Consider the following 15,542-nt stretch of genomic DNA (forward strand, 5'->3'; position numbering starts at 1 on the left):
TTTTCCCATAATGTACAATGACTGCCTTGGATCAAGCAAATGGGCGATTCATTATTAAACAGCATTGCATATTAAACATATAAAATACCAAATTATGCAACAAAATAACAACTATGTCACTAGCTTCATTCAGGATTTATAACAGACCAAGCAAAATCAGAATACAACAGTATGTTAAAGAGACATTTAATTCATCAATAAATTCATTAAAAAGACACATATGTGAATCAAGCTGTACTATGAGATCATTTCAATTCAAATACTCTTCGTCCCTGGTCTTATCACAGCAATGTCGAGAAAGCATGATGACATTATTCTCAACTCAAACATACAAAAACAAGAGGAGTATGGTACCATATTATGTATGTGGCAAGAAGGCTTTTTTTTTTTCACAGATGTGTAGATACAGTGCAAACATATTAATGATGAACTCCAGTAACTAGCTGTTGGGTATAAAGAGACATCAAGCATGTGTAGCTGCTCTAATAACTGACAAACAGTCCTTGAGAATGTGCCTGACTCTTAGGCCAACTCTATAGCATATAGCTTATCTGATGGGATAGAAGAGACAAGCTTTGTCCGTACATTAAGTTATGATTAGAAGATGCGTGTATTTTAAAAATATTGGCTGAAAAGGTATAATGACAAAAATGGTTGAGACTTGCTTATTTTGTTGTACCTGCATCCACTTTAATACTTTGACTTATGTGGGGAAATACAAAAAATATATATATACAGTTAATATTGACTTGGTGTATATTTAAAAAAAAATTCAAGTAAAGTTTTTGCGTTAGTATTACCTTCATGTTTGTTAATTGTTGGGCTGCGGTGGATTTATCTCTACAATTAGAAACATAATAATAAAAGTGCTTTGGCAATAATTCAAGTCTTGTTTTCACTGCACAGAATGGGGAGCGGAAAATATCTGTGACATTGTGGTGCTTCACATTCCCTACGCCCTAAGAAAGATTTATTCCAAACTTTACACTTGACTGTCAGATTATGACCATTTTGTTCTATTCGGCTCAACATTCGAATTGCATGGTTCTCTTATATCACTCAAAAGTTTTGTGAATAAAAGTCAACTAAACTAAATATTTGTTATGCATAATATTGGAAGAATGAAATGTTATTTTAATAGTCTGTTTCGCCTACATTAAGGATACTTTGTTTTGGGGAAAAATATATGTAGTAGTTTTAGCTTCATATAATACAGGCAAACAGTGTGCACTAAAAAGTTGGCATCTAAAGTGCGTCCCCCAATGCGATTATATTTTTTTTTTAAAAAGGTTCGCTGTCTACAGTCAAAAGCGAAAATTCATGACTCGGTGGGAGAGGCCATTTAAATACGTCTGCTCACAGATGTTATTCAAAAAGTGCTTGTTTCGAAAAAAATTATAAAAATAAAACAGCTTCGCTGTAATTATAACAACAACAAAAAAACAGCATACATATTGCAGCCCAATTGAGGTGAAACTGCAAAGTGAAACGGCTGGCTACTGTACTCGACTGAATTAATACAAAAATATTTTGAAGACTGAAAAAGTAATGACTGTATATAAAGGGTTTCTTCAGTAGCTGTACTCTATTACTTGATTGTTCTATAACACTGCAAGTTAAAACATCTCAAACTCCTTTGCAGTGCATTGTCAAATGCCAAACACTGACGCCGACACCACATCCTGACAAAAACAAGAAAAGCTCTCTTGAGACGCCTTTCTTTTGTTCTGTGCTGAGTTTTTGCCCCATACCCCTTCCACATTGTGTTTCTTTGCGATGGTCTTATCTTTGTGAGAACCTCAACCATATGAAAAGTCAGCCTGCTGCAGTTTCATCCTCTGGCCACCAAGGGATAGTGAAAATTGAGAAGCAGATGTTAATCAGCATGAAGACAAGCAGGCATCAATGAAGCTCGGAGGGGGTCAAACTTATTCTAAGAGGTCCTGCCAGAAAACATAAAACTGTTATAAAAAATAAATATATACATGGCATAAACGGGACATTTCACATTGTCTGATACCTGATCTGAATCCTCATTCAAATGTGCTGCTCCATGTGTTCCTGTTTCCATGTACTGAGCGTCAACATCGTCAACTCCTTCTATTTTGTTTGCTTCAGCGTGTTCCCTCATAACGGAATAGCGGTGCACAAGAAACCTGGACAATGGCATCATCACGTATTAAATATGTGTGCAAATATGACATGTAGCAGAAATATAGCTGACTGACCGTCCACCACAGACGTATTTCTTGACCACCCAGACAGCCACGACGGCGCTCATCAGCAGCATGGCGATAACAACCACGGCTATGATCGCAGCGTTTGATGAGCCGCTTTCAGTCTGACAGAAAGGCAAGAACGCAATGTGAATACTACATTTTTCATGGCACGTTGCTTAACATTTAAAAACAAACATGCTTTTACTTAAATGAATGCTAAAAAAACAAAAAAGGTTACAAAGGCTCAATTGGTAATAATTCATTGAGTGAGTGCCAAAATTGGAGGAAATGATCACATGCATGCTGCATGTAACAGATTACAGTATTTTGATTTTCATTGTGTCTACATTAAAAAAAATTTTTTAATGAATGCCACTTACCAGAGAAAATGGATGAAGAGCATCACTGGTGCACCTCCGTTTCAAGTCCGTCTCTTTTCTGACAGGCTGGAAACCACCAGTGCACTGATTTCCCGGAATCTTCCGGTAACTTTAATGCAAGTATGGAAACATTATATATTGAATGATGTTATTTCCTTTTAGTTTTGTTATTGAAGAAAAAAAAAAAAAAAAAAAAGAGATACTCACCCACTGGTCTGCAGCTCTTCAGTGGTTCCGTTGAGACAGAACTCTAGAGGATGGCCCTTCATCTCCTCCTGCTCCACACACTCTGAGCTGTTCTCAGGTCGAAAGTATCCAAAGTCACTATGGGACAGAGCAGAGTCAAATGTTTCCCAACTGTGCAGCAACATATTGAAACTCACCATAACCCATAATGATTTCCATAAAATGGGGCATAACTACACAACTTTGTCAATAGGTGGCGCCATACCATACCATTGATAATCATCCAGTGTACAAGCACAAGGTGACAGATGCTGCCTGCCACTGAACCGCCTCCCGTTCCAGCAGGCCGAGTCTTTCCTCAAACGTAGGAAGGTCTCCTTGTAGCCCAACACACAGCCGTCGTTGGTGCTGTCAGGGTCGGCAGAGTGAGCCAACCACGTCACGTAGTCCTCGTCATTACCTACATGTATGTACACGTGCGTTGGCGGAACGGTTTTGCCCGAGCGACTGCCTCCTTGAGCAATTCTGTCACAAAAATCACTCACAGTCTCGGGTGAGGAAATTCCTGAAGTCAATGGTGATCACCACCCATTTGGTGTAGTCATTTCTGTAGCCCCACAGACTGACATTCAATGAGCGGGAGCCTGGCTCGCTGTCCATTCCGCTGAAGTGGAAGTGGTCATTGGTGAAGTTATAGGTGCGCCAGCATCGGCCTTCATCCGTGGAAAACCTGCATTGGATGGGGGTCAGATCTAGAGTGACTGGTCCTGCGAACGAATACAATTGCTGCACCGTATTTTCTCCTCACTTAATTTGATTGACAGGGAAGTTGGTGTGCTCCACAGCCACGAGAAGAGCCCCCGAGTCCAGTATAGCATAATGGTGAGGACCGCTAAGGGACAACAACCACGAGTATCCTCCGTCGTCAGACACGTAAACGTTAGGCGCGACAATCGACTCGGCATCCCCCACGCTGCCTAAAGAGAGTAACTAGGATGTAAAATAGAAAAGAAAAAAAAAAAAAAAACATTCCAAAAGTTGTGCGTTTGATACCATGAGCGAGAATGAGGCCCACTGCGCTCGGCTGCGAGAGCGGCAACATGGGGACGTTCATCCTCATGGCTGTGCTGTAAGTGGCGTGGATGTGGAGTCGACACTGTCGAGACACAAGTAGAAATGAAACAGGACGAACGGTTTGTACGTGCGCCGTCGACATTCGGATCCTTTATATGCCGCCTTACTCGGTTTGGCCTGTTTGTGGCAGTATGAGTGTCGCAGTGGCTGTTTTGTGGTCGACGCAATGGCTGCCATCGCGCTCCTTGGTCAAAGGTGATCACTGTTTCCACTGTTTCGTCTAAAGAGAGACAAATTGTCATGCATGTTTAACTTTATCACAAAATCAATAGTACTGTGCCTTTTCAACGAATTACGGATTGTATTGTAGATGTATTTTGGGGAGGAAAAAAAAAATCAATTTTGGGAATGCCCAAAATATGTCAAAATTGTTATTATATATAATATTTATTATGTTCCTACGTTTAATAGATCTTGCATGCACACTCCCTCCCACATGCAATAAAATGAGTTGGCTTACCCTCTGTGAGTATGCTGGTCATGTAAACGCCCCGGAGTGACGCAATGGTGGTGAAGTCAGTGTCGCTTCCTGTGGTAGTGTAGAGATGACGTTCCAGAGACTTGGAGAACACGGTTCCTCTGTCATCAGACACATAAATTGTTCCAATCCCCGAGTCTGGGCGACAAAAAACAAATACGACACTTGGATGCTGTACTGCGTTGAATGATTCTCGCTCGTGGTCTCACAGAGCAAATGGATGTTTTCTTCTCATTTAATCAAAATTATTCATCGGCAACATTATTCTGACCTTCTGGGTCATCCACATGCATGAATATCATGTTTTCATTGGCTGCCAGGATTGAGTAAAATTGCTTGTGGGTGACTGCAGGAAGCTGAGCTATGTTCCAAACTTCTCCTCCATTCATCGAAACATGGATCTTGCGCTCTGTGCCCTTAATAGAAAGAAGAAAAATGATGCATGAATAACTTGTGAAACTGATGGCAACGGGACAGATAGTGTAGATGCTCACCTTTCCAGTCATGATGGAGGCAAAGACAAAGCGTCCCCCCAGCACGAAGGAGAAAACTCTAGTTGCGATTGTCTGGAAGCTTTTGCCGTAGTCTACCGTCTTCCTTAACTCCAACGATCCTTTGTCATCTGGCAAATATAAGCGTGTGTTGATGTGACGTTGTGACGCTTTACTGCACGTGTGTGACTGCAACACTTACTGCACGATCCGTTGTAGTTAGTCGTGAAGTAAATGCTGTTCTTTGCACCCCTGTACAGAAGAAAAAGGAAGAGCTAACTCGAGTCATTTGGCACTCGTCTACATTGAAATCAGAGCAGATTATATTTGTGGCTTCTTTAAAGCCAAATGACCATTCCAGGCTGTTGTCCAAGTTCTGTCTAAGTATAAACAGGGAAAATGGAACATCTATAAATTGCAAAAACTGTTGCTGGCTCATGACGCTACCTAACAGAAGCATCCGTTCCCTTGTTTGGCACGCTATTTTTGGGGTCAAAATGACAGCTGCGGTCAGACAGTGCTATCGTAATGCTCCCACGATGCAGCAAATACAACCGCAGGTTGATATCACAACCTCGGGTGCACAAAAGCAACCGTAGTTGGCCGAGCGCTGCAAATTGTGTGCAGCTGGAATAACAACACAGGACAAGAAAAACAGCAACACAAAAATACAAGAATGTCTCAACAAGATAGCCACTATGGTTTGAAGATTGCATTCGTAATAAAAGTGACAAACGCATACTTGAAAACACAACTGAAATGTCTTATTCGTCCATGGACTCACCAGATGATCAGAGCGGTTGAATTATTGTGTGTCTAATTAAATAGTTTCTCATTAACTGAATTCTGAAGAAGAATTCGTACAGAACATGAACTTAGGTGAGTAGCATGGTTTTGTGTAACTAATACAAACATGGCTCAAAGTGCCAATTTGCAGGACAATTCTCACCATCTGACGAGACAAACACTGTCATGAATCTTCCGCCAGGTGGCGCCAAAGTCCTCGGACAGCCACAAGTCCAACTGGCAGGAGTAGAAAGAGATTATTATGCAATTGTCATCTCATGACTATTCAGTTGAATCTAATTGAGGATGTGTTATTTTTAATTGTCTTTGAAAATAAATGCATTGCTCAAATTGAACACTCATGCTCCAATTTAATAGTGGATGTGATTGTTGCTACCCTGATGCTGAGAGTTAGAAGAACGTTGCAATCGCCAGGGTTATACAGCATCTGAATTAAGGGCTCAAAAGGTAGGTCCGATGTCTCAAAGGTCTGGCTGAAGTCCCGCGAACGAAATAGTCGAAATCCCCCGGTTTCGGACACGTCAGCCGTCAGGATCACCTAAAAGAAAACGTGCAAAAGTGTATGTACTGTATAGGTTTGCATTCATACAGAACATTTGAAGAAAGAAGTTTCAGCCAATTTCAACCCAAAATTAAGTACTTTTTTTTTTTTTTTTTTTTTTTTTTTTTAAAGAAGCACCTTGCCAGAGTGATCTGGGCTGACAGCAATGCCAAACTCTGTCTGGATGAAGGTGTGGTTGATCAGGTGGGTCACATCTGTGAATGTCTTCCCGTAGTCTTCACTGACAGATACAAAGTTGCATTTACATTAATTCACTTGCGGCAAACAACAACAATAACAAAAAAGATCCTGAGTGTCCATTTTTTAGTGCAGCTCTCACCTCCTGTGGAGGTTGGACTGGCCAAACCGCATCATAAACAAAGGCACCCGGAACGTGGTCAACACCAGAATCACCTGGCATGGGGAAGAATATAGTTCATCAAATACAAAAAATGAAAAACCAACTCTAAGCAGACTCACCCCGGATTCATCTCCCACCCAAGCAAGTGACAGGGAGCCCATGGTCCTCACTTTAAAGTTGAACTGCAGGGAGAGAGAAAACATCAAATAAATCATGTACAGCCATCATTTTTGGAAAGCATCTCAAGAACATGAGTGCACAGCTCAAAGAGAACAGGCCGGGCTACGCAAAGTAACTCGGCTTTATGTTTGTTAGAGTGTGTGTGTGTGTGTGTATGTGCAAGCGTGCGTGCGACCCACATTCGACAAAATGACAAAGCTGCAGCCAGACAAGGAGACAATTGGTTATGTTCCAAGCACAGCGGGAACACAGACGCACTTGCACGCTCCGCTGCAGGCTGCACCGATTACGCTCTTCAGAGCGACTGTAAATGTTTACAATTCAGACATTTAGTCGAAGAGGATTTATAGTTCCATGACTTCACAGTACTTTGTTGCATAATGTGGGATAATGACCATCTTGGTAGCAAACAACATCCTAGTTTAATCATCTAGGAGTTGTTCAAGTGTATGTTGAGGATTCAAGTAAAATCTGGCTATGATGAAAAAAAAAAAAAAAATGAAATTTAAAGTGCAATCAGTATGTTTATAGAACGCTGAGTCAACATGCAGACTAAAACAGGTAAGCCAGTTAAGAGCTGGCTAAATCTCCACTCCGGGATCAGGCTCCGCCTTTTCAAACTATAAACACTCGGTCACAGATACTACAGTAGAATTTAAGGATGGCAACCCCAAGAGGACAAACAGAATCTGCTTCTCATGTGTTAAATACTGCCAAATCATTTATTTCCACCCAATTACTGATGTCAGTCTGTTTCTTTACCAATGTTCCCGACAGTTGCTGCTCACAAGAACTTTAACACGTTGGCTAATCCTTATGAGATGTGCTTGAAAATGAGCTTGACTCCAACCATTTTTGTGGCCTAAAAAAAAAAATGCCCGTACTCACACACATCACACAGTGACTGCTCGGCAGTGGGAGGTTGGCCGACCAAGTCGTTCTTCAGAGGTCGGACGCTGACACAAAGAGCTACTTGTTCCTGCTCTCTCTGCTAGCGTTGACCTTCGCGCTCAGCCGGTGTTTACGCACGTAAAACATCAGAAGAGGAGGTCGAACACTGGCCTCTGATCTAACACACCGACGCGCTCAAGTTGGACCACTTTACGCAAAGTCAGGACGGGGTCCACTTGTGTCATTTCACACAAACTTTCTGAATGGACTTCAAAAGAAAATCAGTCCATTGAAAGTACACTGCAAAGTGGGAAGTGATGTGGTTTCATCCTCAATTGATGGAGCAGTCGCAAGATACGGGAATTTAGAGAAAAATAAATGAGAAAAAAAATGAGTAAAGCAAATATTTATTTCACTTAGCTTTGAAAATTCTATCATACCTGATTTTGATATTTAAAAAAAAAAACAGCTCAATAGCATGTTTCATTTTTAACCCACCAAGGAAACTTCACTTTCTGTTTTTGAATGACTGAATCCCAAAATAAATACGAAAAGTGAAATCACTAATCCAGACAAATATACCGACACAACATGACCATTAAATTATATTCATATAATTTGCATCGAATCTGTTCTTCGCTAACAACATTGATTTTATTTATATCTTTTTTTTAAATATATATATTTCTAAGAGTGAGGAGAGCATCTTTCTGAATGTTCTGAACTCCCACTGCAGTGCCACTTTTGAGGAAGTATGGCTGTAACTCATTTTCCCATAACTGAAGTCATGCTGTTCTTTAAACTGCTGGAAACTCAGCTTCAAACGGCTTGACATTTTCAAATGGATAAATCCGATTTCATGGGTTATACGTTTTTATCTTCATGTTTGGATTGTTTTAATTGTAAAAGCCTGGAAGGAAATAGTTGAGTTGTGCAAATATATTCACAGTAATGCTCCTAATTACAACCAAAAAAAAAGTATGACGTTTTGGAAGAGACACTAAACTTCCATCCATCAATCCATGTTTTACTTTTTGCAAAACTTATTCCAAAAGATGCTGCGGGTGATAATTAGCATCATTAAATTGAACAAAAAGAGCACTTTTCTTCTCTATACTTTTTCTTTCTCTTATTTCTAGTGCTTTTCTTGCTGCTCCAACAGCTGGCTGCAACCCAGCTTCACCTCTGTGCTGTTTTTTTTTTTTTTTCTCTCCCCTCAACATTTTTCAGCCAGAGGGGATAGACGACGTGCTTGGAGAAGGAGGGGGCAACAACAAAGCAGAAAAAAGCCAGGCTGTAAAAACAAAACAAACAAAAAACTAGCCAGAGTCCTTTTAATGAAACCCACACAAAGCAAACATTCTCAGGATAAAATCATTTAACAATTAGCTGTTCAAATTTCAGCATTTCACCAGTATTCAGATCAAGCTACTTTTTTTCCCCCACAAAAGAATGATTAGTGGCATATCAAGGACCTTTTCCTGGCGTTAATGGAGAGTTTTTTTTTTTTTTTTTTAAAAGTCTTTCCTCCAGATGCAGTCACAGCGGGATATCTGTACCTCCCCAGCGTTCAGACTGCAAGTGAATCCCACTCATCCTAAAATGCATCCAAAGTGGAATTGTGTGCCTGCATGTTGCACATAAAGACAAGGAAAACCACAGCCAGAGTCTGTGTGCACTCATTCCTGCAGTGGAGAGGAAATGGGGAATAAATCCTCAAGTCCAGGTATCCCAGACATAGCTCGCTCGGGAGCCTCAAGGAGAAACAGCTAAAACTAGGATCAAGTGACCAAAGAACTATTACTGTTCAGCAAACGTCAATTCCATTATCACTATGACTATTGTCATCTCAAAACAAATTCACTGAAATCATATTCCTATCTATGATTTTGCTTGGTTAAAAAGGAACATTAATCTGTTTGTATTTGTAATTATCTGATGGAAAAGAAACATTTGTGTGTCCATTATTCTTATTTTTAAGATACACGTGGATAAACAGGAAGATAATCCAGCCAAGTTGGACCAAAAATTCCTCTGGACATTGAGGCCAATCAGTTTGCGCTTTCTTTTGTAACACAGACGATATGTTTGGCTCACGCGAAATAATAATGAAGGCGCGTATGATTGAAGACCGAGGCAGTTCAGTTGGTTTTGGAAGAACAATGAATACCACCAATGTTGTCTTTTTGTCTCGGTGCTTCTTCCAAGAGCCTCCAATTACCGAGAACGTTTGTGTTGTCAAAACTCCATGCACCATCCCTATTTGGCTGCTAATAGATGTGATGTGAACCAATGACCTACATTGGCCACTGTATTAAATACACCGGCACAAGTATTCAATTTCCAATTATTAGTTTTGATTGACACCAAGAGAGCCTCCACCCTCCAAAGGCAATCACAATCCATTGAGTGACACTGAATGGACTTCTAATTTTAATACAATTTTTTTTTAACACATTGAATTATTTATTTAGTTTATTTGCTTATTACTTATTTATCGCTCTTATCTATTGTCTTTACTCTTTGTGCTATTTGCTTGTATGTGTTGTGTGATGTGTCTAGTCACCGTGGGACGGTGGAGAACATAATTTCGATCTCTTTGTGTCTTAACGTGAAGGAATTGACAATAACGCAGACTGATTTTGAATTAAAGGTGAATATCAAAGGCTTTTGTTTTTTTCTGTATGCTCCACTTAAAAGTAAAAATTTATTGTTGCTAAGCTCTTTCATTAAACAAGAGGATCATATAATACACGGCTGCATCTCTTTTGGTCATAAATCATTGTTTCATTAATAGCTGCGGTGGACTTCCCATCAGGTGAACACAGGCTGATGGAGATGAAGTTTTTTTTTTAATTAAAAACAATCATTTGGTGGTAGCAGCATTGTGAAGAAAATACTCCCAGTGGACCCGAGAGAAAGCAAGAGAGGAAAAGAGCTTTTATTCAAACTACCAAACTGTTCAACCTTCTTCATGGTGACACCAAAAGTGAGTAATTGACAAAAGACACACCTCTGCCAGGTGCAGTAGTACTGCTGTCAGTTTCAGCCGAGGAGGGTGCAAATGCAATACAAGGGTTGAGATGTTTAATTTAGTTTATCTAGCTCATAAATGGAAGAAATTTCTTAAATTTACTTCGTAGCGTGTAGGTAACATTACGATTCAAAATGTTTGCATGAGTGATCAATTAAAATGGTGCATTATTTTCTTGGTAAAAGCAATTTTGTGGTTTGTATTGACTCGTGTGCAGTTGTGTCCAATGTGCGGGTATACTTAATTAAAAAAAAAAAAGTTAACAAAATCTAATAAATTGCAAATTAAGTACGTATCGCACATGTATTTTCTTCCGCAGACTCAGCTTGTGCATGAACTTTCGGGAGGGATAATTATAGACGTTTAAAAAAAAAAAAAAAAGGTGACTTACAGTGTTGTTGTTTAACAGCGCTGACTCGACTCCAGGAAAACTCGGGCATGAGTGTTCATTCAGTTCTGCCGCGCTGCGTTCCGACATCTCCAACTTCTCCCAACTGTGTCGTTCTTCATCACTCCTCAAATCTCTCGGCGGCCTCCCCACAAACGACTTTTGTCCTTCATGGAAATGTCTCGCCAGCGTACACGCAAACAATCCCCATATGAAAATGTAAGCCGCAGAAAGCATGTTTAAATCGTCTGGTCAGTTTTGCTTGCGCTCATTCACGGTGCCTCATTAATTCCAAACACTGACTCCGCGTGCCGCCCCTCATCCCCCAGAACGTATCTTTCATTACCGTCCCCTCCACGGCGGCGTGTGATTGGCCAGGACGAGAATAACCCGCATTTTCATTGGACGGCAGGGTTCTTCCTCGACTACTTAATATCGTGACTTTCCTGGGGTTTTAGCGCCTCTTAGCGGTCAATCTAAATTCAGCAAACCTTTATGTCCCCCCCCGCCCCGAATTTCTTTCTGTGAATATTTCCCCACTTTTCTTCTTGTGAATTTTACGATTCCAGGAAGCACTAAAAATGAAGTGCTCTACAAGGATACAAAAGTCCACAAAACTTGAGAACTGCCTCTGGCATTTTCAGGATGTGGAGGAGAAAGGGCCTATGACTGAGATTAAACTAGAATAGCAACATCTCACCTTGTATTTTTTTTTTTTAATTGTGTGTGCACAACTTTAAAGTGTGTTGTAGTTTCATATCACTGAGTAAAAAAGTGATCAAAAAGAAATAAGCATCTAATTTAGTGTATCAACAAATTTGGAGCCATTGCAAGTGATCCTATTCCTATTTTATCTTTTCCAATAATTCTTAAATTTCATTTTCACTTTGCTTGAAACGTGGAGAGAAATATACAGGCTTCCAGTAACTTCAGAACTGTAAAAAATTTTAGAGTTATGAACTCCCAGAAATAAAGATGTTTATATGAGGAGAGGCTCTTGTGGAGTTCCTATCAGTTGTGGGTGGAGGGTAAGAAAACATAGGCCTAGTCATTTAAATGTGGAATACAACAGTTTAATTGAAGTACTGATTTTTAGAAAAAAAATCCCCCTCCCCCTGTTTTCTTCCTGCCGATTCCAGACGCTGATAGGCAAGAAGTCCATGAGCACATCTCATCAACAAAAACCTCTGGTGTAATCCAAAACGATCTGGGTGCAGCGAGTTGGATGTGCTGATGGAAAGTTGTGTTTTGTGGCCCGAGACTGAGGCCAGGTATACTTCCTGTTCTCTGGTGCCTGCGCTGAAAATCATCTAAATATCCTTGATCACATCCTCCAGTTCTTCTTTGGAGTACATGTGGAAGGTCTTTCCCGGCTCCACCGTTGCCAGCTAAAGAGGAAAACAACCTTCCTCAAAATTTTGAACTACAGCAAAACTAGTAGCCAATGTGGTCTATGTGGATGTCGTGTGATCAATTCATGAGTCAAATGAGGCACACACACACACCTCAATGTTGGTTGCGTTGAGCTTTTCCTCCATCACCTGCTTCAGAATTGTGAGAGATGACTTGATGGCATCTTTTAGCGTCATGGACTAGAGGATTCCAACACAAGAGGCAACTTTGAGTGATTTATCTTCTTAAACTGAATAACCGCGGCCGATTTAACGACTCTACCTTGTGGTAGACTTCTTGGAGGGAGCTCTGTGCACCTTCAGACGCTGAGCCAATTGCTCGGGCGTCACACTGCACAAAGGTTCCTGAAGGGTCCATGTGATACCTAGATTAAATGAAAGGGGTCAATGTGGCACTTTTAATACTCGGATATTTTCAATGTGCACAACTAGTAAAAATGATATACAATTGAGGTCCTTTTTCATCCACCCCTCCAAAAAGAAGCGCAACTCCAAATGGTCGACTCTGTCGAGGAAGCACAAGAGAAGTTCAACTGGCACGCCTCACATTTAGAACAGACGAAGAGCAAAGAGACTGACCATCGCACCAGGGTCGGCATCCTCCTCCCCAAACTGGAGCGCCAGGTTGGAAACGGCCTGGGTCACGCTCTCCACCGTCATGGTCTCGTCGTAAGTGAACCAATGGTTCTGTAAATGAGTAGAGAATTCAGATCAACTCCAGCTGGTAAGCAAGGTAAGCTGAAGAATTCGATACCTGTGTTTCCACTCGGGCTTTGTCAATTAGAGTCTTAGCGTCAGCTATCAAGCCGCTCATCGCGCAACCTTTGAGACAAGACACACAGCAAAAAAACAAAACAAAATTAGCGTTAATGTAACCTTACTTTCTGCATCGGAAGTGAGCTTGGGCATATTTAAAATGGTGCATCGCTGGTGGTTGTACGTCAATAAAGTGGTTTCCCAACTTGAAGTTTACAGTGAATCAGCCTTAGACTATCCTCTACCCATCCCTCTTGAAAACATACTTTACAACTATACCTGTCAATGTCAGTGAACAAGTTATATATATTATTCTAGGTTATACAGTGGCAACAGTTTGACACTGGAAATTATTATGTGACTTTCCATTGATTCCCATTATTCAAACAGAGAAAACAAATACTTTCTTGAGAGGTTCCATTCTCCTGCAAAAAGTAAAGTGAAAGTGAAATTCATACTACTACTCACCAATGTGACTGTCGATCTCCACAATCTTCTCAATGCTGTTGGGCTCCATCAATGGAGAGGTAATCCTCTTCTCCACAGCCAGACACACCCCCTCCGTTGTCTGGATACCAATGGCTGTGGAGCCAAGCTGCAAACAAGATGGGAACAATAAAAGACCCATACAAAAGAATTCTGACCAAGTAACACTGACTTTATTGTACTATAAAATATTTAGGAGGGAGTTCGATATAACACTCACTTTTATAGCCTCAATCGCATATTCAACTTGAAATAACCTTCCTTCAGGAGAGAATGTGTTGACGCCTCTGAAATATAACAAATCATGAATGGTGATTATTATACATTACCAACTATTGCTGGGAAATAACATTTGGATTTATACTTTATGAAACTTCAAATGCAAGGTTTGACGCTTGTCAGAAACGTCCAAAAACGAAAGTGAAATAGACCAAGACTTGACAATTAATTGCCAAAGTAGGATAAACTTTGTACACAGAGTAGTTGGAATGACTACATTCAATTCCACCACTACAAAACAAGACATGATTGTTTTCCTTTGTGTTTGTTCACTAGGAGTAGCAAGAAGAAACAGCTAATAAATGACAAAGCAATTTGTATTACATCGCTGTTTACACCAACCTGTCATATTCTGATCTCGTCAGGAACATCGTTCAACTTTGAACAGGAGTACTACGAATAAACAAGAGAAAACAAATAAGAATACTACATAATGTATTTGTATTTAAGTTCGCCGTGACAACAGGCTAGCTATAGTTAGCGAGCATGCTAGCTATCCCTCGTACAAAACAGAAACACTGGATAGATTAAATATCCATCAACTGTTCCCCAAACAGTATTGTGTATGATTAACATAAGCACAAAATAACCAAAGCAGACTATGCTTTTATATCTTTGTTAAACTAATTTACCTTGTGTTGAACAAACCCTTGAATGAGTTCGCTAGTTTCTGGTAATCGTTGAGTGTGTAACACCGGAAAAAGTCCGTGTGTTACAAAAGTGTAATAAAAGTTCCCTTACAACGTAGTACGTATAGTGAAAATAATTTGATAAAATCTTATACTACAAACTCTAATAACTTTATAAAATAAAGTTTATATGCGACAAATACGTAATTTAAAAGCTACGTTTTTTTTACATCGGTAACCATAGAATGCCCGTGATGAATTTTAATATATTTTTCTTATAGCAATAACCTTTCATGAAAACCCTGCTCAGGGACCCGCTAATGTGAAATAAATACACCTCGTTATAAATTATATGAAGTTTTAAAATTCGTACAAAAAATGTATACTATTTATTACATTATTTATTTTTTTATTCTTATTTTGAACAACCAGACTGCCACACGATGGCACTGTTTCCCCGATTCCAACAAAAATGGATGGATGGATGGATGGATGGATGGATGGATGGATGGATGGATGGATGGATGGATGGACGGACGGACGGACGGACGGACGGACGGACGGACGGACGGACGGAAAAGTCACAACAATAAGAAAAATCTCATCATTGCTCATTGTTTTCCACTTTATGAATCTAACTGAAATGCAGCAAATCTAGGGAATTTTTCAAAACTCTTTTATCACAGCATTTATCTTGCTGCCTCATTTTCCTGCCAACAATACTTCAGTACTTATTTTTTTCCACCAATACAGTTCCTCCAAAACTAGAATAAAGTACCTTTTCATTCTTTACCAAAAAAGGGGCTTTTCATGTACAAAGTATTCCATGACTTGACTTAGTGGGTCCTACAGTAGGGGAAGTTGAAAGTAAAAAAAAAAAAAGTAATAAT

General features: G+C 40.0%; 2 protein-coding genes across 2 annotated transcripts; both read right to left on the reverse strand.

The window, feature by feature from the left end:
• Nucleotides 1-170: 170 nt before the first annotated feature.
• Nucleotides 171-11,440, reverse strand: LOC147049112 (sortilin-like). The gene is made up of 20 exons (XM_085924713.1): nucleotides 11,094-11,440; nucleotides 6,717-6,779; nucleotides 6,577-6,650; nucleotides 6,375-6,477; nucleotides 6,072-6,233; nucleotides 5,838-5,911; nucleotides 5,091-5,140; nucleotides 4,892-5,019; nucleotides 4,669-4,813; nucleotides 4,380-4,535; nucleotides 4,027-4,139; nucleotides 3,839-3,941; nucleotides 3,594-3,762; nucleotides 3,331-3,515; nucleotides 3,056-3,245; nucleotides 2,807-2,923; nucleotides 2,600-2,708; nucleotides 2,229-2,341; nucleotides 2,021-2,156; nucleotides 171-1,943 (listed from the first exon to the last, which is right to left on the reverse strand). The coding sequence occupies exons 1-20, from the start codon at nucleotides 11,325-11,327 to the stop codon at nucleotides 1,929-1,931; spliced, it is 2,439 nt and encodes an 812-aa protein (XP_085780839.1). The 5' UTR covers nucleotides 11,328-11,440; the 3' UTR covers nucleotides 171-1,928.
• Nucleotides 11,441-12,147: 707 nt separating this feature from the next.
• Nucleotides 12,148-14,783, reverse strand: psma5 (proteasome 20S subunit alpha 5). The gene is made up of 10 exons (XM_085923914.1): nucleotides 14,656-14,783; nucleotides 14,366-14,416; nucleotides 13,965-14,031; nucleotides 13,727-13,853; nucleotides 13,257-13,324; nucleotides 13,082-13,189; nucleotides 12,949-13,007; nucleotides 12,765-12,867; nucleotides 12,596-12,682; nucleotides 12,148-12,478 (listed from the first exon to the last, which is right to left on the reverse strand). The coding sequence occupies exons 2-10, from the start codon at nucleotides 14,392-14,394 to the stop codon at nucleotides 12,401-12,403; spliced, it is 726 nt and encodes a 241-aa protein (XP_085780040.1). The 5' UTR covers nucleotides 14,395-14,416; nucleotides 14,656-14,783; the 3' UTR covers nucleotides 12,148-12,400.
• Between the last annotated feature and the right edge of the window lie 759 nt (nucleotides 14,784-15,542).

The sequence above is a fragment of the Syngnathus leptorhynchus genome, chromosome 11 (assembly GCF_054491065.1).
Source record: "Syngnathus leptorhynchus isolate UIUO chromosome 11, UIUO_Slep, whole genome shotgun sequence".
Lineage (NCBI taxonomy): Eukaryota > Metazoa > Chordata > Actinopteri > Syngnathiformes > Syngnathidae > Syngnathus > Syngnathus leptorhynchus.

Coding starts and splice junctions, on each gene's coding strand:
- LOC147049112 (XM_085924713.1), bottom strand. CDS start 11,327: ATGCTTTCTGCGGCTTACATTTTCATATGGGGATTGTTTGCGTGTACG. Junction 3,516..3,593: donor TTCCCTGTCAATCAAATTAA/GTGAGGAGAAAA, acceptor CATCCAATGCAG/GTTTTCCACGGATGAAGGCC. Junction 2,924..3,055: donor ACACTGGATGATTATCAATG/GTATGGTATGGC, acceptor TCTGTCCCATAG/TGACTTTGGATACTTTCGAC.
- psma5 (XM_085923914.1), bottom strand. CDS start 14,394: ATGTTCCTGACGAGATCAGAATATGACAG. Junction 14,032..14,365: donor ACGAGATCAGAATATGACAG/GTTGGTGTAAAC, acceptor GTTATATTTCAG/AGGCGTCAACACATTCTCTC. Junction 13,854..13,964: donor ATGCGATTGAGGCTATAAAA/GTGAGTGTTATA, acceptor TCTTGTTTGCAG/CTTGGCTCCACAGCCATTGG.